Raw genomic sequence first — 24,947 nt, 5'->3', positions numbered from 1 at the left:
TTTGAGGCATTTAAAGAATAAATAGGCATATGAGAAAATTAACTACAGGAGCTCATTTCCATGATCGACAAACTGATTATAGCTGGGGGAAAAAAAATAATGCTGTCATCATCTTATCAGATGGAAGTGAATTGCTTCTGATCAGATGTTGAAGAGACATAGAAAGAAATGGTAAAAGAGAAAAACAGAGTAGAGAATGTGCAGAAATATGTGAGGGAACCTGGACATTACATTAAACCATGTATTCCATGAGGACCAGATGAGTACTAGGCTGTACAAACATGACAGAAACAGCAAAAAAAACCCAAAAAAGCAACAAAAAAAACCCCTGGCCCAAAAGTTCTGTTTTCATTGAAACCTTGCGCCACAAGACAACAATTTCAACACAGCTAGAGCCTCATCTCTTTTCTGGGAGTAAGAAATGAGGCTCTCAGTATCCCAGTTTCAGCTCGGATGGAGTTAATTTTCTTTTTAGGAGCTAGTAAAGTGCTGTGTTTTGGCTCTGATATGAGAAAAATGTTGATAACCACACTGATGTTTTTAGTTATTGCTGGGTGATGTTTACACTAAGTCAGGGACTTGTGGGTTCCTTGAGCCCTGCCAGCCAGAGGGCTGGAGGGGCACAAGAGACTGGGAAGGGACACAGCCAGGTCAGCTGCCCTGAAGCAGCCAAAGAGGTATTCCACACCATATGATGTCATGCTGAGTATATAAAGTGGGGGAAGAAGAAGGAAGGGAGGGACATTTGGCATTACGGGGTTTGTCTTCCTGAGTACCCGTTACGCGTGATGGAGCCCTGCTTTCCTGGGGATGGCTGAACACCTGCCGGCTCATGGGAAGTGGGGAATGAATTCTTTGCTTTGCTTTGCTTGTGTGAGCAGCTTTTGCTTTACTTATTAAATTGTTCTTATCTCAACCCTTGAGTTTTACATTCCTTTCTGATTCTCTTTCCCATCCCTCTGGGTGAGGGGGAGTGAGCAAGCAGCTGCATGGTGCTTGGTTGCTGGCCAGGGTTAAACCGACACCCATGGCTTCATTCCCACCTCACCTGTGGAGATCAGCCTGACAAGCAGTGAGTTTCCAGCAGGATCCCTCTGCATTTCACAAAGTCCGGATGCTTCCTGGAATTTTCTCTGACCAGGAGTTGCTGTTATCTCTTTTCGTGGCTTTGTCATGGGGAAAAAAAATCCTCTAACTCATCCCTGGACATATGGTGCTGGAAGGATTTTTGAGCCCAGTCTATTACCCAGTGAAGCTAGTAGGGACTGTGGTGAGAATTGTTAAATATTTCTATTATCTCTGTTTTTTGGGGGCTCTACTTGAACCCTGGCTTTGAACAGTGACAACGGAATCAGCAACTCATTAAGCAACAGTGAAAAGATGATACATAGGCTTGTTTGATCAACTGCTGGACCTCCAGGTCTTCCCATTGACAGCTATTATGGATCCATTATTCCTGACTCAAGGAGATGATCCATTACAACCCTATATGTTCCTCCTTATTTTCACACCCAGCTCCTGAGTTGCTACTCACTTGCTCCCTCAGCAGTCCTCCGCTATAGCTTGTTTGTGTAACACTTTCTGTCTGCATGCATACCAGATCATAGAATCACATTAGGAGGGACGTTTACAGGCCATCTAGTCCAGCCCCCTGCAGTAAGCAGGGACATCTTCAACTGAATCAGGATGCTCACAGCCCCATGCAGCCTGGCCTTGAATGTCACCAGGGATGGGGCACCTACCGCCTCTCTGGGCAACATGTGCCACCATTACACCACCCTCATTGTAAAATATAACTTCCTTATATCTAGGTTGCATCCAGTCTCTTTTTGTTTAAAACCATTAGCCCTTGTCCTATGGCTACAGGTCCTATTAGAGAGTCCGTCCCCATCTTTCTGACAAGTCCTCTTTAAGTATTGCTTGGCTGTAATACTGTGTTGATACACAACATTATTCACCAGCAAGGTGAGATCCTGCACTGTCAGGAGCTCAGCCGCTGACAAAAAGAGAAGTTGAGAACTAGAGCATGCAGAAGCTTCTGCTTGCTGCATTATAAATCGATTATTTTTATTATATTATCTCCCATTAGAAATGTATTATCTTTAAGATGGAAAGTGATTCCACATAACCAGGAAAAAGATTCCTTGGACGGAAGTAGAGGCAACTTCGTTGCCTTGGGTGAGGAGTTTAAAAGTTAATTGTATAAGTCTGAAGGAGTTGTTATAATCTATTCTGTAAAGATAAATATGCTTGGGTGCTGCTTTGTTGCACTAAAATGTGCACATTAGATAATGCTGGCAAACATACCCTGTGGGATTTTTTCTAACTTTTTTATTAATATTATTTCTATTGAGAAACAAATGTAACATGAGAAGCTCAGCCTTTAGAGGTCTATATTATACATGTCTAAAATTGGATGACAGAAATCTTATCCCGTGAAGTCCAGGAGTTGGTAGGGGTTACTTGGGAGTCTGGGGTATACAAGATTTGACTGAGAGGACAAAGTTTTGCTATCAAGAACTGACTGTAATCCTTCACCTAATGCTTGGAAATGTGTTGACTCATTCCTGCAAGGCCAAGAATATAATAAATTATTTGTTTTTTAAAAGAAGCTTTCTGTTTTGAGGAAGGGCGTCTCAGTTTCTCTATGGACCTGTTCATTCTCCTGCATTGAAATAAAAGGCTGTGACATGAGATGAAGGCTTTCCTACCCCCCAGCAAGACTATAGAGAAGTATTGTTGTCAGGCAACTACCACGAAGCTTACACAGAAAAGTAAGTTAAATTCAGTTTTAAAATTTTCAGCAAACTTTTAATGTTCATCCCAAACACATGTACTATGGTGACATTTCTGAACAGGCCGAGTTATTCTGAAAAGCTTTTCACTGAGTCTCAAGTATAAATATTTTGATATAAAAAATAAAAATAAAAAAACTCTCTAAACCCAACCCCTTGTGCTCACATTCACTGGTGCGCTGTGGTGCTATGAACAAACACGGCTGCTTCCCCCAACGCCTAGGCAGACTACAGCTGTAGGAGACAGGCAGCGTTTGATGCTCCCAGTCCACATTGCTTTTTTGCCTTGCCAGTGCTGGGAACCCAGGAACAGAAGAAGAGTCTGAAAGGTCTTGAGAGGAACTTAACTGGCTCTGAAGGTGCTTAGAGGTGTGGGATGAGGAAGGAGCTAGTAAGCCTCTGGTCGATGTGGTAATGCAGGCACCACTTCCATGGGCAGCAGCTCCCGCAGCAGTTCCCTGTGGTTTAGGTGCTAGTGATGATTTGTAGCTTTGGCTGAAGATGTGGAGACCAGAGAGCTGAGAAGCAGGGGTACGTCTGCTGGGGTTGGTGTTAGCGGCACTGCCTTGCCTTACACAGAGCCACAGCTGCTGGCTCCTTGCACATTATCAGGGCTTACCCACAACAGGTCTAGCTCAAGTGCTAGTTCACTGAGATGTTGTGGGACCACTAGCTGGCTAGGAAAGCTGAGCTTTTCTTTCTACATTGTGCAGCAGCTATGGATAAACCCAACTAGCAGCAGCGTCCTATCCTATCTTGTCTGCAGCGCACAGAGCTCATTATTGCATTTCACCTACTTACTGACAAATGCATCATACTTACAATAATAAGCTGATCAGCGGCTTTGATGTTTTACACTCAGCATCTGAGTTGATTTTAAGTCACTTTGACTTTTAAATTATCTCATGCATAGAAACAAAAGATGCAGAAGAACACAGCAAGGATTCACAGAACTCATAATCAAGTACTTCTTAACACACATATATATTAAGCTTTAAATCGAGAACAAATCTTTTCAGTTTTTTTTAATATATGCACTCTATACGATGCAACAAACATTAGCGTGATCTAGCTCTCAGCCACACCCAGTGCTCTGCCCACTATACAATGTCTGCTCTACTGTTATACTTCTTCCCTTTTAAACAAATGCAGGTAGACTAGACTCTTTAAAAAAATACAAGCTGGCCATAGCACTGTGGCTGGGCTGCCCTCTGTTACAAATGAAGGAGTTCTAGTTTTGTTACATTAGGAAGCAAGGAAATAATATTCTTTTGGGCTCTTAGATGATCTTGTTCTCCAGAGCTTCGATCCTCTTTGCCACAGCTTCCAGTGAGCAAAAGTTAAGGGGAAAAAATGACAGTGAGCGTTGGTGATTCCTTGCCCAAGTGGTCCCCAGGCTGGCAGAACAGGGAAGGAGTGGAGCTGCCTGGCTGGAAGCAGGGGCAGAGGGATGCTGTCATCACCTGCTCTGGCATTTCCAGAACGGTTCAGGTTGATGAACTTTTACTGAAGGTGGGATACAGTCATGCATGCACACATACTCATGTGCACCTATACGTTTCCTATGGAAGGAAGATTAAAAAATGTGAGGATGATTGGAGCATGTTTTGAGTGGTTGGCAGAGAATCCCTGACCTTGTGGAGGATGGGTGGCGTGAGGAGTGGAGCAGAGTGCTTTTCTTGGAGTTCTGTAGTGTGTCACAATTTTTCTGCTCTTTTCACTATTTGCTTTTCACGATGTGCCTGGGAGTGGCAACCCGCTGGGTGAGAACTACTGATTTACTCTGACCTTTTGCATAACAGAAGTCATGGATTTCACTCAACTGAAGTTAAAGAGTAGAAAATATACCCTGCAACTGACATAGCAAAGCACAGAGATGTGTGAATCAATTAGAACATTGCTTTTGAAATTGTATTCTCTCCTTATTCTCAGTAATGAAAAATCTTCCTAGCCCTGTGTGAGCTGCCCCAGGGTTTCAGTAATTCCTCTCCCCATGAGAAGTTTTTTTTTTCCTTGTTTCTCTTTCATCCACTTATTCATGGTCTTTGTGCAATATGGCAAGACCCAGCGTGGCAGAATGCAGCCCCACAAACTCAGTTCAGATGGGACCCAGCTCATCTCACTGGAGATGTTCGCAGTGAGTAGGTACCTGAGGGTTAGTCTCCCAAAAATTAGTTTTAGCCAGCTGGGGTAATTTGGACCTACTCATCTGAATATTGGACCTATCCATCTAAATTTATCCAGACCACCAACTATACAATAAGAGGTGGTTTGCTGTAGAAGACCTTCTTTCCTTCCAGTGCTGTGCAGCAACTTAGGCAGCCAGCTTGGATGTTTGCATTGTAGACGTTTACTGTCATAAAAAGAATCCCCTCCATGGAGCTTTAATGACTGGGGAGGCTGCATGTGGGCACCAGTGGTTTTGCCTGCTCCCAGCCCAGTGCTAGCCACTGCTGCTCTCAGCCCTCACCTTCGGGCCTCCTCCACAGGACCTGCAGCTTGCAGAGGCAGCATCATCATCCCATGCATGACCCACGCTTCCACACACATCACATTGGCATCATTTAAGCATCTTTCTAAAAACTGACCTATGTCTTAGTGCCTATAGCTCATAGCTGTCTTGCAATGGTTTGACACATTCTATTTTGGCTCTATTGGTTTTGGTCACTTACTCTGGGTCAGACCAGTAGCTACTCACTCTGGTGCAGGGACTTTTCTTGTTATAACCCAAGTACCTTGTTTCCCAGCTTCCTGACAGCCTACCCAACCTCCTTCCCTCATAAGCAGACTTTCCACACTGGTTCTTTCCAAAAGCACAACCCAACCCACTGAGTTCTGAACAAAGACAGTTTCTGAAGGATATATTTCCGCTTCAATGAATTTATAAGGTCTTCTACTTTTGTCTGGAACTTCATAATAGATTTACATTCACATGGATCTTCCTCTGTGGATCAGAATATCAAGAAGATGAGTTAAATGGCACAAAAAAAGGATTAAATCAAAATCACTGAGACAGGTGAAATAAAGCAATTCTCATTCTCTTTATCAGAAACAAGAAGGAAATAAAAATATCATTCCTTCTAATTACCTGACTATTCACTTCCGGCTTTAACCCCAGATGACGAGAGAATCTCACATTTTCTTTTTATATAGGCCAAACTGTTCACGAAAAGTCTTCCCTGGATTTCCAGTTTCCTGAAAGCCCTCTGAAGCTCTACTACTGATGCTTCGGGTTTGCCTCAAAAATCTGAATCTGACCAAATACAGTGCTCAAACCAGCCTCTGCCTTCCCAATAACATCACCACGGGGCCGTACTCACTTTGTGAAATACAAACTGGAGGCACTGTTCACGATCTGAGAGTCAAGACTTGTTTGAGCTTTGCTTCAGTACTTCATTTCTTCAGCAAGCAGAGAAATGTGCTGGTTTTGCTAATCAATTTGCCAATCTATGTCAATAATTTACATATTCTTCAAGAAAAAATAATTGAAACTGGAATAGGAGCAAAAAAGGATACTGAGATGACTGGGAAAAGAAAGGAAATGTTTCCCAGTCCACACTGAGTCAGCTCAGCTGCCTAACAAATGGAAGGAGTACATAAGCAAAGGCCTTTTTAAGGGAAAGGACATCACTTGCACAAAAACACAATAGGATTCAACCAGTCATGAATAAACTAAAGCTGAATATTAAGAGTTCTAGCCATTTGTTGATAAATACAAGCTGGCACTGTGAATCAAACAAATACAAATATTTCCTTTCCTTAAAAAAACAAACAAACAAACAAAAAACCCCACAAAACCTCAAACATTGAGGTATTTACCAAAATTGATGATTTTGCAAACAAATATATATTTCCAAAATATATTTTTACTTTTTTTTTTTTTTTTTTGAATGCTGAAGCCTAAATGGATTTCCTTTCCAGAAAGATATTTAAATACAATATATTGGGGGGTTTCATATAGCTTGGATCAACTCCTACTTTTTAAAGGAGCCATGGCAGAGAATCTCTATCTTGCAAGCCTGGCTACCAGGTTCTGCAGACACAGGACCCTGAAGGGTGTTGTCGCTCTCAGCCTTCCCCAGCAGGGAGGAAGGTCCCATCTTTATGAATCTGGAGAACAGGACACTTGCCCAGCATGACCCAGGACATCTGTAAGGATGGAAGGAATCAAATCTAAATTTCCTGAGGCAAGGCTCCTGACCACTACTTTTTTTTCTCTCTAATAGACACTCAGGGAGAGAAACAGATGAGCCACTTGCTGCTAACCCACTAATATTTACATGGATATCTATTAGCTTTGGCACAAATAACAATGTTAGAGATTGCAAAGAAAGGGGGAAAAGGAGATTAAAATTCGGCAATGTGTATTATTTCATCCAGTTGATGCTGTAGAGTGTCTCCACATGCCATAAGAGGAGTGGAGATACCTGCACTGAGTGGGGCCATGGGCACTCAAAGGCAGGTCTACACACTTATGGGAAGTAGAGCTGAGCTTCTTAGAGCTCTTGGGAACTAAATGAGCCCCATCATAGGTGTGTGCAATGTATCTGCTGGGAACTGGAAGGAAGCATTTGCCTAGCAGGATAAAGGAGCCTGACCAGCTGGTCTCGACAAGAGAGTGTTAGGTTCCTGCTGAGCCCAGCAGTGTTACTCTTGGAAGCCCTGCAAGGTATTCAGTGTCTATGAATGAAGCCCAAGTGTTTGGGATTCACTATGATCTGCCTGAACAAGCAGAAGCATTGCAAAAGGCCAATACTTCATAGAAGGCATATGATTCCTTCAAAACAAAAATCTAAAATAATTGTGGTAGTTCTTTTTTCAATAGTTTTAAAACCTAGGTTATTTGAAGGTCAATAGTCTTTAAATTTTATGTTATTCTTTACCTACGCTTATCATGCCTGTCTCCCACTCAGTCCTCTCTCAGTCTTTGCTTCACTAGGCTACCCAAACACGAGCAACTTAGCATTCATCTTGCCCCAATTTAGACACTACAAGCCATGTAGAAGATACTAGATGCTTCTTTTAACTTGAAACGTCACCCCTGTGGTACCTGTTTGGCTGTAGAACCAGCCAGTGGTTAGCAGGCTTCACTTCAGATATCCAATTTTGTGATGATCTTCAAATTAAGACAAATAAATCAACCATTAGCTTCTCTTTTAAGAGCATCTCTTCTTCCTTTATGTCACTTTTGGCTATTCCCAGGACCTGGAACAGCCTGAATTCATAGTTTCTGAAGAGGAAGGTAAAGAAGGAGAGAAAGGTGGAGAAAAAGGGAAGGAGAAGGCAGCTTGTGAGAAAGGGAGGTGGCTGAGGTGTCGGGGTGGCTGTGTTTAGGTAACCAAAATGTTGATGTCTCATGATCCTTCCATGATACTGTGCCAACTTGATATGCTGAGAAGAGAGCTTTTTATAACATCCAACTGAAGGAACATTTTTGTCCTTCTGCTTCCAGCCTTCCAATGCTGTGACCAAATCCCCCCTCTCCCCAGTCCCCCACTCTCACCAATGCAGATTTTCATTTGTAGCTTCTTCCCAATCTTGCTGATGGTTCTGAAGTCAGCTGTGTAGAAGTAGTGCTCAGCTACTGGTTCTGAAGCAATTTCCCTCAGCTCATCCTCAACTGCATTGCCAACTCCCACAGCAAACATCCTAAAGCCTGTGAGCAATGGGATCCTGTGAGTCGGACAGCCATGGAGCATCATGCTGCTATGGTTCCAACCCCCTGTCAGCTTGCATGTCCTTGGTCACCTTCTGGGCCCTTAGTTTCCACACAGGTCTGCAGATGTTAACCAGGAAATTAATGCCCTCACCCTTTACTATTACAGACTTCTTTTGATTAGGTCAGCCAGGGTTGCAAAATATTTTTGCAGGCAAAGTCTTACTGGAATTATGCAGACAATGCCCACTATCACCGCAAGAACCATGTTTTGAAGATACAAGTACAGATGATCATAACACCCTGCCAGAATCATGCATCCAAATAATATGGAAGCAATAATGCAGCAAAAGGAAACAGTGGAAGATTTCAATCCTAATTCAAAACCACTAATCAGCCTATGCAGTGGCAAAGATCCCTGTGCAATGGAGACCTGTGGTTCAGTAAAATTGTAGCTGAACCTCTTTCTAAAATTGCAACTCATACAGTCTGTCAGGAGCAGCCTATACTGTGAGTTAAGAACATGTCCAGGTAGATGCTTATACTGCCAAGAGATTGATCAGCCACCTCTGGCTTAAATCTGTTTCTATTGAACTAAACTGCAGTTTTCCCATTGACTTGAATGGTGATACTAGTGATTTTGAAACACCTGTTTCAAAATACTTGCCTCTACCTGTCCATGTCTAGACACTGGTTTCCCTTCCTCCCCTTTGCCTTGTCTTTCTACCTCTGGATGTATCCAATATTCGGGGTTTTTTAAAGTTGAGCTCGATTAACATGTTGGGAATCTAGATATAAGCATCTTGTTGTTTATCCCACTGAAACAAGTTATGAACGCATGTTGGAGATTTCTGTGTAGGGACAAAAGAAGAGGAAGAAACAAGGCATAAATTTTTGTCAACACAGAAAAACAAACTCTATACAGTTTATAAGGACTTTTTGTTTTATGTGCTGAACATCCACATGTCACCTTGCTTTGTAAATATCAACTTCTCATAAGCTCCTACCTGACCTTTATTGTGATGTGCTAGCCCTTAGTCCCGTCGAGACAGAAGTTAAAGGCAAGGAAAGGGTTTAGCAATTCATGTGCACATTCTCATCCATCTAACACAGAGATGTCAGGAGATTTGGGAACTTGTTTGGCAGGTCAGCAAAGGGGCATATCTCAAGATATTTATACTTCATGGTATTTAGACATACAAAAATACCAATATGTAGCCACTGTGCATTTTTAATATTCCAGTAGAGGGTAAAGAAGCTTTCTTAGTGTGTCTGGGATTTGAACAGGGAATCCATGGTTACTCCCTTAATCTGTGTTTCTGCTTTATTTCTTGTTTTATTTCTTCTTTTTCTTTTACAGACCTTAAGGCTGCTACAGCCAAGCCACACTTGGCCCTGCAACTGCCATTATTCTCAATGGGACTCTGATGGTCATTGCTGCCTCACCGTCAGTGCCACTGATGCTGACGTGACTTTCATTACCAACATCAGACAAATCCTAAGCTTCTCCGTGTGGTTTCCTTCACATTTATGTGAAGCATGTTAGACCAGTGTGCACCCCGTACCAAATGTGTGAAACTCCATCCTGCACAGCAGAGAGACCTCCAGTAGACTTAGATCAAAGACAGAGGGGCTGTGGGAACAAAGGCCAGCTGCTGGCAAACCAAGACTCATCTGAACCCCAGCCAGAGCTGCTCCAAATTCTTTATGAGTGTGCAAGGGTAGTCAGGCAAGACCTCGACAAAGTCGCTCTATAGTGACCTGTTTCTACCCTAAGTAAGAGATGTATCCAGGGAAAGAATCATACCTAGGATGATACTAGATGCAGTACTTGGTCCAAGGGAGAAAGAAGTCACTGAGAATTCAGGAAACCTACCTAAGTCTTTGGCTTGATTAGCAGCATCAGTGATGTAATCTTGTGACCGTCCATCAGTAAAGACTATGCCCACCTTGGGGACCCCAGGCCTAGCTCCATTGATGATAGAAAAGGAACTGTCAATGAGGTACTTCAGAGCCTGTCCCGTCATTGTTCCTTTCTCCATGTAGGCCATTTTCTTGACTGCTGCTTTGATGTCCTTCTTGTTCTTGAACTGCCCCAGTGGAAACTCCTGTCTGACAGAACTGGAGTACTGAACCAGGCCAACTTGGGCCTGTTTGTCTGACACCTCCAGTGAGTCCACAATTTGGTTGATGAATTTCTTCACCAGCTCAAAGTTCTCAGGCCGCACACTCTTGGAGCCATCAATCAGGAACACAAGATCCAGAGCAGATCCTAACCCACCACTGCAAGCTGAAGCAAAACATGAGAAGAGGGCAAAAGAAGACAGAAACTAAGACCCCCATTAATTATGTAGGGAAATATAACCCTAGTGTCATTTTGTCAGTAATGAAATAGGCTTAATCGATCAAAACTTAACAACAGTTGACATTAATTTGAAAATAATTGGTTACGAGTGCATGATTTCCTTTTTTGCCCTTTTTGAGCAGAACACTTCTCCCCTGTCTCAGTTCTATCCCCACCATACCACTGCAGATCACAGCTCAGCTCAGTGCAAATGAAAATCATTACATACCGCTGCAGGTCTTTCCGTCGCTGTTCAGTGTGAAACCTTCTTTACAAGCACACTTGTATGCACCTGGGGTGCTGGTACAGACCTGCTCACAGTCATGGTCTCCAGTGGCACACAGGTCTGACACCACTGTAAGCAAAGGTGCAGATTAAAATCAAAGACCATGCCAAGGCTTCTCAATTCAGACCAAATGCACAAAGCATATTTGTCCCAGACATACACTCATTGATAACTAAATCTGCTCTGCGGAAAGACAAAGCAGCAGAGGTCATCACTCCTTGGCAGTGACTGGGATAGGAGAGATAAGGAGAAGCTGTTGCAAGTCTTGTGACTCTAAGACAGAGCCAGGACTAGAAACAGTCTCCATACAAGGGCAAAAACCTTCTGTCTGTTGAGCATATCACAATCTACTTCCCTCTCCAAAGCTGCTGGATGGGATTTGGTTTCCAACCTACCATCTGGGCTGGCTAATACCCATTTTTCCCAGCCATGTAGTACAATTACGATTAGTGAGTTCAGCCCCATGTGCAGTTGTCTTTCCTGGATGGGATTCATGTGCAAACATAGTTGGAATTCACTTCAGAGCGACCCTCACACGTGCAGCTTTCAGATTCGCTCTCTACAAACATTTCTGCCTGCTGATCTTAACCTGGATCTGACTCCTGAGATGCTGAGCAAACAAAAGCTGAACTGCAGCACTCGGACCCAGCAGGGCTTAGTGACTGACAACACTGTCACAGCTACAGCAATGATGATGCAAAATAAACTCAAAACTAAATAGATCTGGTTGAACCAAATTAGTTTACAAATACCAGGGAAATCTGTGCAGAAAACTGGGCGTTAAGTTTACCAAAACCATGGGAGGCGGCACAAAGTCTTTCAAAGTTAAGAGGCTTCTGTTCATTATTTCAAGTCATTTGTATTCTGCTCTGTGTGTATTTTCTGCTTCTTCTGGCCTTCCCAATTCACACGTCTGCATATTGTGCCAACACTGCTAGATCTTTCCAGCATATATATAGCTCATATCATTAGGAATATTACTAACCATGCAGATGGCTGTAACACTGGGCTCTCAGGTTGAGTCTTCTGAAGCCTACAGACATCATCTTAGCAGCTTATTAGATCTAACTAGTAGCTGGATTGCCAAGGGTCTTCCTTTTTCCCTGTGTGTTTGTTGAGCGCTATGGGGCCAGTGCTGCACAGTTCTTCCTGCTGTCAGTACCCACAAACCTTTGTTTGCAAGAGCAGGTGGTGTTTGGGTACATCTCCAAGGACAGTTTTGTGCAGCTGCTTGCATAGCACTGTAACAACCCACTCGGCAGTTAATATGGTGCTATCCTCTGTTAGCTACAATAATCCTTAGCACAGTGCTTCCCTTGGATGCATCTCTGAGGGTTTTTACCATGGGGAGAACTTTGTCATCTGCGTGTTACACATTTGAAAAGCAAGGCATAGAAAGTATTTTTCCTTTGCTCTTTATCTTTTTGAATTACATCAGTGCCAGAACTTCAAAACACATTGTCTGGCCTTTCTGTCTCTGGCTGACTCCTGACTCCAGGGCAGCCAACACAAACTCCCACAGATATTCATGGCCTGGATTCCACCTTCTCAAATTTTGTCTCTAACCCCCCCTTTTGTATGGAGTATTTGTTCCCCTCTTTCATGAGCTTCTGGTGCAATGACACCTGATTATAATACATGACCCATTTTATATTCAAAATTTTCCTCCTCCCTACAGAGGAAGAAATTTTCCTTGACAAAAAGCTGCTCAGCCACATCATTTTCAGGCTGAAAGTTGAATCATGAAATTTTACACATCTTGGAGAAATTGGTCTCTGAGAGTTTTACAGGTCCATATGTGTATATACGTTTGCGATGTCTTGCCATAGGCGCTGCAGTGTATCACATCTTTTAAAAAGTGTCACCACACATTTTGTGCTTTGATAGGATGGGCATGTGAAACCCCTGGGCCTCTCTTGCTGACACATAAAGTGGATATTTATAGACCACCTCCTACAGTCTTGTGGGTACGTTTGAAGGTAATAAAGCTTTCTCACTCCGTTCACCAGTTCATGTAGGAGTGAATATGTGTTTGTAGGATAGTCGGGCTCTTTTTATATGTTGTAAGAAAGGCATTAGATACTGTACCAGCCAGGAGAATTTCCTGCCTCACAAGGCTTGCAAAAACAACAGCATAGTTGGGCAAAGGCTGTTCAGTCTCTGGCAGGGAAGTGAAACCGTCCCTTACTTGACTGGAAATAAAGAAGTCAATACTGGTGGGGGAAATTCCAAGCCAGAATCTCAGAACTTCCCAGACAGATAGGCTTAACAATAAGGACAATGACTTTAGCAATATAAAGTTCCTGTTTTCCAGGTTCGTTCTCAGTGCCTCAAGGACTAAGTGGCTCACATTTACAAACTCTTCTGTGCCAGTGAATTCTGGAGACTTCTTTAACTAAACCCTGAAATTCCCTAAACAAAACCTGAAATTCTTGAAAGGCAACTTCAAAGAGCATCTGTTTTCCATACTGCTTCGGGCTCTGTCAGACTCAAGTCCTTGGAACGTGAAAGCAGATGGATGAAGGGTGATCGCACATACAAGTTCTATGTGAAAAGCTTGCTGGTAGACACTTGCAGCTCTTGGCTAGGAATGCAGGGGTTGTGGCAAGGACTTACCACAGAAAGCTTCTTGAAACTTGTGGGTGAGCTTCTCTATGACACTGTAGCTCTCTACATAGGCCACATGATCATCCAAGGGCTCGCTGGCAATCTGCCGCAGTGTGTGCATGTCCACCCGGCCAACCCCAATGGCAAAGACCTCGATGCCAGCTGCTCTGGCCCTTGCTGACACATCCTGCACTCCATCCTGGGGACGTCCATCGGTCACAACGATCGCCACCTACACAGAGGAGGGCAGAGGCAAGGTGGGTGCTTGAAGGGGCGTTAATATCACTATTGCTTGTGGAACAGGCTGGGTTAATAAAGAAGGTTTCACATTTCTAAAATTAAACAAAAAGGAAATGCCACTCCCTTCCTGCCCCCTCTTCCCGTTCTTCCTGAGATCACGCAAACCATTCTTTTATGTGGGATTTATTTCTTTCTGAGCTGGAAAGGTTAAACTGCCAGGGACCTGACTGATTTAATTAAGGGACAACTGGTGCATCTTGCCCCTAAGGAAACCAAAGTAAAGGTTATGTTCTTCACACGCAAACTAATGCTCAAGCTGAACTCTAACTATTTTCATGAACCCCCAGCTGACACTAAGCGCAACGCTAACTCAGTATGGGACTTTAAAGAAACTCAGGAAATGTCATGGAAACTTCATGAGATGCAGACTTCCCCATTTTATAGATGGGAAAACTGAAGCAGAGAGAGGGGAAGAGATCTACCTAAGTTCATGCTGTGTGTCAGTGCCTGCCATGATTCCTGATTCCCTGTTCCACAATGAATAGCAGAGATGAAATCCTACCCCTACTAATATCAGCATTAAAATGACAGCGGGTTTAAGTGGGAACTGGATTTTACCTTCTATTAGATGGAGCCCCGAATCAGTGGAGAGCCTCCAAGAGTCCTGCTTCTGTTGCTACCTTGTCCATTTTTCTCTTTATTTTTCTTCTGCTAAGTGACATTGCCAAAAAACCTTGATTTTTGTTCTTTGTCAGTTCCTCTGTTCCTGCCACTTTCCCTTACAACTGTTACTGTGACACCACTGTCAACTCCAAAGCAACTGATTGGGGTGTATCGCAGTGTGAAGAAATATAATCAGCAGGAGCAGGTGAGCTGCTAAGCAGCAAAAAACCTCCACATTGTAGGCAAATACCCTCAGCAATACAGAAAGTGAAGAAACATCAGATGAAAAAGGCAGGGGAAAAAAAATCTATCTGGCAGCAGCAGTGAGTTTAGATGAGCAGTCATCTGGTCATGAAGGCAGTATTTGCTATTCCCCTCTATGTCATATATAATCTCCATCTTTCTGAAGATTAAATCAGACCCACCAGCTGCTCTGTTAGGCTGGTGTGATGGCTGTTTCACATCCTTGGGTGGAAAAAAGTAATCTAGGGTAAGGTCAGGGGTGGAGTTCCCTGCCCCATGTGTCCAAGGGATGCTGGCCATGCAGAAGAAGTGTCTCCTTGCCCCTCTGCCCACACTTCAGCTGAGGGATGGCTGAATGCTGCAGTCTCCTGCCCCAGAGGAATACTGCAATACCGAAGGACTCTGCTGCCCTGTTCAGAGCTTTCCTTCTATGCAAAATATCGGTGAAGCATGAAAATGTAGAGCTGCTCAATCTGACACAGGTCTGTAGGTTCAGGTGTTTATCTGCACTTCCTAAAGGCTACAAAATTAAAAACTCCTAGTAGCATCACAATTCTATAACTGGCTGCTTCCAAAGGAAAAAAAAAAAAAAAGGAAAATTCAAATATTTCTCTTCTGCCTGTGGCCAAAATAAGGAAAAGCATCATCTGTGGCAGATGTCAGTGTGTGTTGTAAAGGAGGATGACCATGACAGTCAAAGGTCGACCAAAAGGAGCTCTGAGGCTGTTTCTGGAGCGAAAGCCAGGACAAGGAGCAGAGCCAGCCATGCAGTCATGCCTTCTGCCAGGAGAGCGAGCCCTCAACTCAGCCACTCGGCTGAACAGCTCTGCTTTCTGAGTACACCCAGAAGCTCTGAGATGGGGGCAGCCAGTTAGAGCTTATCAAAAGCCAGCTTGTCAGGAAACAATATGTATTATCAAGTAGCTTCTGCAAGCAACACCAAAGAGATTTCTGTAGCCGTGTATCTTTCTCACAGTGTTTGTCACAGGATGGAGGTGATGCATGTCCTCCTGGCACTTCTCTGTTTAAATAAAGTGATTCCCCAAGTTTAATCAGTCCCTTTCATTCTTCACATCAGGGTGGCATCTCCACATGGGCCTGAGCCCCAGAGGTGACCCAGGAGGTGTGTGGTAGCAGCATTCACATCTGCATCTGATGGGAAAGATCTTCACCATGCATCTTGTGAAAATCTACTATAAAGCACTCAAAATTCATGTTGCTTTCTGATCTGCTGTTGGACAAAACAAAAATTCTGGGTACAAAGAGTCTGAATCAGGCATCAGGAATTATCCAGTGAGCTCACAGCTAAAACAAATGTACCAGTGAGTCATGGTAAGCACCAACCAGCCAGGGAGCCTGTCACTTGTGCCCAGGACCAGGTGCTTACAGAAAGGGTGGAAGAAGTAGAACAAGTATAATGTGATCTTGCTATCATCTGAAGTTATCTTGATAATCAGGAAATCCTGATTTTTTTTTCCTGGGATCCCACCTCTAGATATTTGCCCTCCCTGCCAGCCTGAGGCAGTGAATTCCAGTGTGAAAAATCCTTTTTTTTAAAAAAAAACTGACTAAACAAACTACCTCCAAATTATTTGCAGTCACAGGATGTCTGTAATTCTCTGTGTTCTGACCTTGTTTCATTTAAAAAGCTGAGAGTCCAGGTATGTGCCTTGTTTGGTAAAGAGCAAGAGACAGGTTGGAGGAAAGGGGAAAGGAGCAGCCGCTGCATCCTGGAGAGGCTGACGCGGCTCTGCAGCAGAGGCTTGTGCTGGACTCACAGGTAGCCATGTGAGAAGAATTAAGAAAGGGTGAACACTTTTGCTGTCTCAAATAGCTGAACAGGATCTTCAGTTTTGGCCTAAAGAAACTCAGAAACTTTTGCTGTTCAAGGTCAAAACTTCCACCTGTTTTAACAGCTACTTTTCATTGTCCCGTGAATTCCTAACTTTCTGGATCCTTCTTGTGTTACTTCTGTCATATAGAAACCCCCCACGTTCTCATGACACGATTTATTCCTGGTTAACTAAGACTAGAGTATTCACGGGCATCCCTAGGTATTCCTGTTTCAGGGTTACCATGTGTAGGCAATCCAGCAGCTAATGAGATAGCTATGTCTCATTATGCAGTGTATAACGTCAATGTTGTAGCAGCACTGAAAGGAGAATTGGGTGGAAAGTTGAGTAAGCCCTTGATTTTCTCAGCAATTTGACAATCTATTTGTTGTTCTTTCTAAAGAAAGATAAAAGTAATTGGGCACCCCTGCAGTTTTTGATAAAGGTATAAATAGACTTTGCTCTGAGCTTCTAGAGAAACAAATAGTGCTTTTCTCTCTCCTAGGGTGACATTTGCCGCAGAGAGCACAGCAAGACCAAATGATCTTGTGGTGCTTTGATCAGTATCCCACATGGCTGACAATCGTAGCACAGATTTTCACAAGGTCTTGCTGGGTTTCTGCTGTGTGAAGGAGCAAGGACCATGTCCAGTATTTCTGGAAGCTTCACGTCCCTAAATTACTGCATGACCTATTCACCCACACACCCCGCCCCCCCCCCCCCCCCCCCAGGCAGGTGATGGGGCCACGCTGAGCAGCTTTAGGTTCACAGAAGGGAAGAGTTTTCTGGACTTCAGGATATCTTGGAAAAAAGAAAAGAATAACCAGGGAACCAAGGAATGCAAATGGTTGTGGAGTCTTCCACCTTGGAGATATGCAAAAGCCATCTGGACACTGGGAAACCAGCTGTAGATGGCCCCACTTGAGCAAGGGGTTGGCCAACATGACCTCCAGAGGTCCCTTCCAGCCCCAGCCTTTCTGTGATTCTGTCTGTCTGATCAGCTGAAAAGTGGAAGGACAGAGCGAAAAGCATGTAGTGATTTTCTTTTCTTCTTTTTTAATGCCTGAGACAAACCATTAAAAGACCACTACTATTCTGCTTTTTCAGATGTCCAGGAAATAAGGTTTCAGGGAGACAAAACAACTTCAGAATTCTTTGTACCACTGTCCACACAAACATTGCTGTGTTTGCCATGCTACTGCAGTAAACCACTAAAATAAATCTGATCTTTTTAAAAGTGTTCAAATACTTAAACTAGAGGCTCATTTGATCTATTTGCAGGACATACCAGCTCTTACGCATATTGAGATGTCAGGAAACCACAAGGATTGCAAGAGCATGTTGGATGAGCTGTCTGGCAGCCCAGCTGCAGAGCAGACAAGAGCAGGAAAATAGTGCACAAGGAAAGGGCTTACTTAAATGGTGTGGAAGAGATTAGTTAGCTAAAGATCGAAGCATTTTCATAGACAGCTCAGTGAAAATATCTCTTCAATCTACAGTAATGGTCAACACTGCATGTAAGGTGTCAGGCTGTATTTACAAAAAAATAGAGACTAATATTGAAAGTATTATAAAAATATTGCATAAATCAGGACTGTGTCCCAGTCCTGACCTAAATGTGGTCACCTTGTCTTAAAATAGACATTGGGAAATTAGGTAAAGACAGGAGAAGATAAATACAGTAAGATTTCTGAGGGACATGAATGGATTGCATAGCAGTCCTAGAGGAAATGGGATCTCTAAAAAGTTCCCATTATTGAAAGTAAACAATAAGAAAACCAGTGAAGCCAATGGGGGCTGTCTTCATGCAACTGGGCTGGAGTTCAGAGTCCTCCTTTAGGATCCTTCATTCATGACCCAGGTACCATTCGAAGTGTGGTGACTGGCCATAGGTTTCCTGTTTCTTGATTTCCCCCATCAGCTGGGTGAGGATCTGCTCAGTTCTGAGGCTGGCGGACCCTGGGGGTGTTGCTGGGGTTGTGTCAGGGTTGTGCTCAGTGAGGAGACCTGTGGTTTCCACTATAGGGTGTTCTGGCTAGGCAAAGATGGCAGGAGGGCTCTGCTGGAGACCTACTGCCTTCCCACCAGCTCCACTGCAATGGGTTCACTGCAGGAAACATCCCTTTCCCCTGCAGTGCCTCAAACAGCCCTTCAGTGAAGTCCATGGAGAAACCAGGCAGCCTTGAGCTCTCTGAGAAATGAGAGCTCAGGGCTTTCATTTCCAAAGCCTGTCTGAGAGCAGTGGGAGTGGGCAGTGTGGACTGCTGCTGACTCTTCGGTAGCCCTGCAGCAGACTCACTGCCACTGGGAAAGCAAGAAAAAGCAAAGCACACCTTGGCAACAACAGGCAGTTGCTCAAACCTCCAGAAAATGCCAGATGTAGACTAAAGGCTGAATCCACACTTAATGGCTTTGAAGCAGTTCAGTCAAATGAATGAGAACAATTATTCTTGCACCTAAAGGATTTTAAAGTTCTTTACTAAAAAATAATGATAACAATATGATATTAATAACACCTTGCAATTTTGCAATGATATCTTTTAAAGAACCTCAAAGAACTTGACAAACGAAACCAATGTTACTCCTTTTGAATAAAAAAACTTTGCAATTAGGTCTCAGAGTTCCCCTGCAAGAGCTGGGTTGTTAGATTTTGCACCAGGTGACTCCTGAGCTTGAGTGATGATGTGCTCATGATGGCTCATCAGGTGAGCTTCTCTTTCTGGAGCTGATTGCCAATGAGACTTAGTGGAAGTTTGTTAGTGTTTATTTTTCTCCTGATATTACTCTTGGTTTTCTTCCATAAAAGACCATGTGAGGATGGATTTCCTCATATTTGCAAGTTACTTATAGTTCAACACGGTGAGAGGGCACACAAGACATTTAATTAGATCATCCTTGTATGAAACAGCCTCATTTTTAGGGGTATCTTGTCAATTCCAGACCAGAAGAACCTTCAGGTTGCTGATTGTTGCAGTTGGCTGTTATTACCTAGCATCTGTTTTTCACTTTTCAGTATCATTTCTGACTTGCCATCCCTGGGCACCTTTTCCATGTTCTGCTCAGCCTCCCCTAGAGCGTTACTAGCAGTGAAAGAAATGGAAAGTGGCTGATGTTCCAAAAATGCTGTAATCAGGAGAAAAATCCCAGACTTCCTCGCTCCAACAGTTGGGCTTTTGTCCAGGTGGTGGAAAACTCTGGTTGCTTGCTAACACTTCTGTGTATTTTTCTGGTCCAGCCTCATAGCAGAGAACCCACAGAGCTGGTGTGGGACATGAGGGCCTAGAAAGTGTGTTCGTGGTGTTTAGTTGAAGCACGTATTTTCAAGAATAGACATTCTCTGCATGCTCAGAAGAGAGTTTTCCTGATGACAGTCACTGGGCTGAGGTTTGGTTTCATTCCTAGTCAAATCCAAAGGAATGAAGGAGGTATCTGGGGAATATCTTTTTAAAGGCTGAGCTTCCTGGGCAGGGAATATGGGTCAGGAGCAGCGATGCCCATTGCAGCCACGTATAGAGTTAAGCCAACCTTATGCCACAGGCTTAAATGCTAAGTGCTCAGTACAATCTGTGCACCTAAAGAGAATATCCAGAATGGAAAGCACAGCCATCAGCCAGCCTCTGAAGAACGGGAAGAGCAGTGGAGGACACTGAAACAGCACTTTGCTTTAGATCTGGGAATATAAGATATATAAGTGGATATACATGTAGATCTGGGAATATAAGATATATAAGCGGATATACATGTAAGTGGAAAGGGGCAACTTCAAAAGAAGCTTTCAGAGCATTGCCTCACTTTTTACTATGGTGGATTCTGAAGCATCTTTATTACAATACTTTGGGGAAGGTAAGCATCATTAATCCTTGTATGCTCATGCCTAGCAAACCTGGCTGAGATCATCATTTCATGGTGGTATTTGTGGCAGGCACACTGGAAGCAGGGAATCGTGTCCTGAAGGACAGACACTCCAGGCAGAGAGGAGAGCTAGTAAAGTTGGATTAGATTTACCCTGACAACTTCTGGCCAGCTCTGCCTAAAAGAAAGTTGAGCTTTGTTTTCAAGAAGAGCTGGGAGGTTTCCACCTGCCAAAGGTTTGCCCCCTTTGACAATTAAACTCTGCTTGTCCCCACACCATCAATGCTAAAGATAAAAACACCTTTCCTCCTTTCTGATTTTTCCAACCACTCCATGATGAGTCACAAGAAAGAAGAAGCTTTCAAGAAACAGATAATTTGCTTACCTTATTAAAATTAGGAGACCTCACCCTGGCCCCTTCTGAGTCACTAAAAGCCCGGCTAATGGCAAACTGGATAGCCAGGCCAGTCATAGTCCCAGTGGAGAGCGGCTCTATCCTTTGGACTGCTTGCAGGAGCCCGGCTTTGGTTTGGTAGGTCTTGAGGGAGAACTCATTCTTGACAGCACTGGCATAATTGATCACACCCACCCGGGTGGAGTTGGGGCCCACATCCAGCCCCTCAATCACCCGGGACATGAAGACTTTGACTTTCTCAAACTCGTGTGGGCGCACACTTCGAGAGCTGTCAATGACGAACACCAGGTCAGTGGGTTTCGTTCTACACAGGGTGCCTGAAAAGGGTAAGGAGGGAGGAGAAAAATGAAAGAAAAAGGTGAAAAAATCACCCTAAGAGGCAAGTAACTGTCTTGTTAGAGCAGCAGCTGAGGGCAGAGGACCTGCAAGCTTCAATACTTTCTCTACCTGTCTCAGAGAGGCCCAGTGAAACGACTTTTAACAATATTTCTGAATGTTCTTTTTCCTTTCACAGGCAAGCATCTGTAAGAAAAGCACAGTTATCCGTTGACAACATGTACTTCTGAGGGAGCAAGGTGATGAGATGCTGGCGCTGCACTTGTGGGAGCAGGTTACCCACTTGTCACCCGGTGCTACTGCGAATGTCTGCATAAAACTTAACAGCAGCACGGAGGGAGGAATAAAGTTGCGAACTGAAGCCTGGGTGTGCACATCTGCATCAAAGTCTCTAAAGGCATCAGCACATTTTGGACAGGGATAAACGATTCACATGGATATTAATTAATCAGATTAATGGTCTTTGTCATGCATGACCAGAAGCAGGCATGAAACTCAGCAGTTCAGACTGGGCTGTGAATCAAGATGCCCAGATTAACTAGCCAATGTAACATGAACCAGCCTCACGTTATAGTCTCATAGCTAGTGGCACTAATAATGAAATACTGTAACGCAGCACAGACCAGCGCCGCTTTATTTCTGTGAGCTAGTGAGGGAGAATACAATAGGGAGATGTAGAACCATGTAATTGATAGTTAATCTCTACAGCCTCATAGTAAGACATGAATATCCACTGTCAAAAGTAAATGGGATAAACAGCAAGCATTAGCAATGCAAAAAGCTGAGTGATTTTTTTTTTCTCATTTTCATGCTGGTTTCCATCTTAATTTTCAACGGTGGCAAAACATAAAAAAGGCTAATACTTTTTTATGATTTTCTAAATGAATTGTCCCATTTCCCCCACCAGATCTATAGCATTCTGTTCTCTATGGTTTTTTTGTCTCGTTTAGCCTGTCTCTGTAGGAGCATCAAGTGCTCTGTTAATATTTGATTTCCACAGAGAGGGACTATATAGGTTATATCATAAAGGAGATTTCTGTGGACAGATTTTTAAATGTGAGCTTTTGGGCCAACAAATCTGTTCCAAATTATGACATAAATGTTATAGCTAGGTCTCAGTGTGAAATCTAATTGAGCTTTCAGTCCTTCAGACAGATGAAAATAAATACCCTGTGATATATCCATAAAGAATATAATCAAGTTAGTTTCCTGAGAGACACTAATGCTGAATCTGCCTCTGGTTCCCAGGAAGGTCTCTCTAAAGGATGCTGTGTGTAGAAGGGAAGCAGGCAGTGGTTGCTTTGTCAGTTGCTCTAGTTCCACTAAAATGCAATAGAACCCTTTCCCATGTGGGTGACTTTCACTGTGCCACCAGAATTTGTTGCAGAGGAAGGAAAAACTCAGCTGGCAGTCTGTCTGCAGTACTGCAAATCCCTTTACCAGGGGTTGGTTATGCCCATTTCACAGGTGAGAAATGAAGGTACAGAGAAAGGCTCAAAGTCTTGCAAGCTGTTGCTCAAGAAATAAAGCACAGATTCCCCTTCGCCACTGTAACTAATGAATCGCCTCCATATTTTTTTTAGTGAGAAACCAAGGAATAAAAGTGTTTGTTTTCTTTTTCCCTAGGAATAGTTGGATCCAATGCAAGTTTTGAGCTTTTGGTGGTTTTTTTTTGCATGGAAGCTCTGTGATTTTGCCTTAAATAACATTTTAAACCTCTTTTTATGAGAGTGAAGTATGTTTCTGGCAAGTGAAGAGAAAAGAAGAGATATCAGATGGGAGCTTTGGGAATTCAGCCTGTCTGGTCACAGCCATGGTCCAGACATCAGGGTCTGCAGAACAGGCCTTGGTTATCTCCAGGAGGTGAGAGTCAGACGTGCTTGCTCTGAATGACAAACTGACTCAGCACAGTTTATTTTAAGGGCTTAAACCAGAAATAAAATCCTCCTCTATTTTTAAAAATGTTCACACTTGAAGTTATTCAGGAATAGCTGAATTTCACGCACCGATTTAGCAGAAAATATCTCTTAGGGCATCTTTGCTTCCTGTTCATTAAAAGAACAGGAAACCTGCCTAGTAACTCAGAATTAAAAGGTGTTTATTTTAGAAATACCAATTGCTCAAAGTAAGGCTGAGTTGAATGACCTGTCTGTTTAGTCTACTGACTTTGGTAGTGCCTAGTGGTTCTGCAGCGAAGATAACTCTCTCTTTCCAAATTACCAAGGAGAAACTGTTCAGTATATCAGAAAACTCCCCCTCATCACCCACTGCTAAGTCGGCAGTCACTGTCACACTTATTTTCCAATTGTCAGCCTGCCCAGGCATATGCATTATGCATCATCGTAAGATTGTTCAAACATTTTTAAAAGCCAGCAGTAACTTTTGCCTTGGCAATCTCTCCCGCGGTGAGCTCCCCTGGCTGGCTGGAACTCCTGGCAGCACGCTGCCCTTGGCAGAGGAGAGATGCTTCCTCGCCACCAGACCCTCCAGCCCTCCCCCTGGTGTTCGGTACTTGCTGACACTAATTGCAGACTAGGAGTCACTGACCATGCAACTTAAAGAGCAGGCAGCTCATCTCCCATCTGGCTGCGTGACACCCCACTTGGAAAGAAAAACAGAGCAGGATTTTGCTCAAAAATGAATGAAGCAAAACCTGGGAAAGGCCCATCCTCAGCATTCAGACCCAGACCTTCCTGCTCGGTGAGGTTAACCAGAGCCTGGGGTGTCTGGCCAGCCCCTCCTCCAGCCCCCGGTAAAACCAGCCCTCTGCAGAGCCGTGGGGAGAAGTAGCTCTGGATGGCAGAAGAGAGCCCTTCTCCTGCCGGGGCCTCCTGCAGCTGGGAGCAGCAACCCCGGGGCTGCCTCTGTGCTGGGGGTCAGGCCTGAGCTGATGCCACCACCTTGGCTGTCCTCAGCACAGATCTCCTGCTTTTTCTCTAAAGCAGTCACGGGCAGAAGCAAACACATGTCCAGGTGTTGCTGCCTTGGGAAAACACTTGAGAAAGCTCCTTTGCTTCCCTGACTGATGTTGGGTATTTCTTCTTCCTTCATTTCCTTCCCAGTCCCAAAGCAGGCTGTGCCGAGGAGGTAGAGCATCGACAGGCTGCATCCTGCCACTGAGCTCCCCACTTACCTCTCTGCTGTGGAGGTGTCCCGCAAACGCCATAGCTCTGGAGGAGAAGCAGTAAAGAGAGCAAGGCAGAGAAAATCCTGTCCATGGCTGTGGAGGAGCTGGAGGCTGGATGCAGAGTGGCAAGCAAGAGCTTTGGCCCGGAGGTATTAACCTGCCCTTCCTCGGGGAGGCATGGGGCCAGCCCCTGACACGTGTGAAGTACAGAAGCCCCGGGGGGGGGGGGGGGGGCCGCGCACGGAGGGAGAGGGACAAACAAGAAGGACTAGGAGAAAATATTTCATGACGTTGGGGAGGGGGAGGATATCCAGCCCTGCTGGCCCTCAGCCCCTCCACAATGGCTTCATTGCTCAGCAAAGGGGATGGGAAGCTATAAAGAGACCCATAATGGCATGGTATGTGGGCAATCTGGGACCATAACAGTGGGACCAGTGAAACCAGCCCTGGGGAACTGGGGTTAACCTGTCAATCACCAGCTCCTGTCTGAAAATCCTGGGCTTTGCCACAGTAAGCAAATGGTCTGCAGTGTGTCAGGCTTGTGTCCTTCC

General features: G+C 44.0%; 1 protein-coding gene across 2 annotated transcripts; it reads right to left on the bottom strand.

The window, feature by feature from the left end:
- Positions 1 to 2,611: 2,611 nt before the first annotated feature.
- MATN1 (matrilin 1) lies at positions 2,612 to 24,624 on the bottom strand. Of its 2 annotated transcripts, XM_080379189.1 has the most exons (8): positions 24,403 to 24,624; positions 20,904 to 21,250; positions 13,698 to 13,920; positions 11,025 to 11,150; positions 10,328 to 10,741; positions 8,299 to 8,451; positions 5,659 to 5,739; positions 2,612 to 4,124 (listed from the first exon to the last, which is right to left on the bottom strand). In XM_080379189.1, exons 1-8 carry the CDS (start codon positions 24,485 to 24,487, stop codon positions 4,075 to 4,077), a joined length of 1,479 nt encoding a protein of 492 aa, XP_080235315.1. In that variant the 5' UTR covers positions 24,488 to 24,624; the 3' UTR covers positions 2,612 to 4,074. The 2 variants fall into 2 exon arrangements, with proteins under 2 accessions (XP_080235315.1, XP_080235314.1); XM_080379188.1 differs by lacking the exon at positions 2,612 to 4,124 and having other exon boundaries at positions 5,664 to 8,451.
- Positions 24,625 to 24,947: the final 323 nt, after the last annotated feature.

The sequence above is a fragment of the Falco punctatus genome (genome assembly GCF_963210335.1).
Source record: "Falco punctatus genome assembly, chromosome: 3".
In the NCBI taxonomy this organism is placed as follows: Eukaryota; Metazoa; Chordata; class Aves; order Falconiformes; family Falconidae; genus Falco; species Falco punctatus.
Note: the sequence above shows the minus strand (reverse complement) of the source record. Positions and strands in the feature narration are given on the sequence as shown.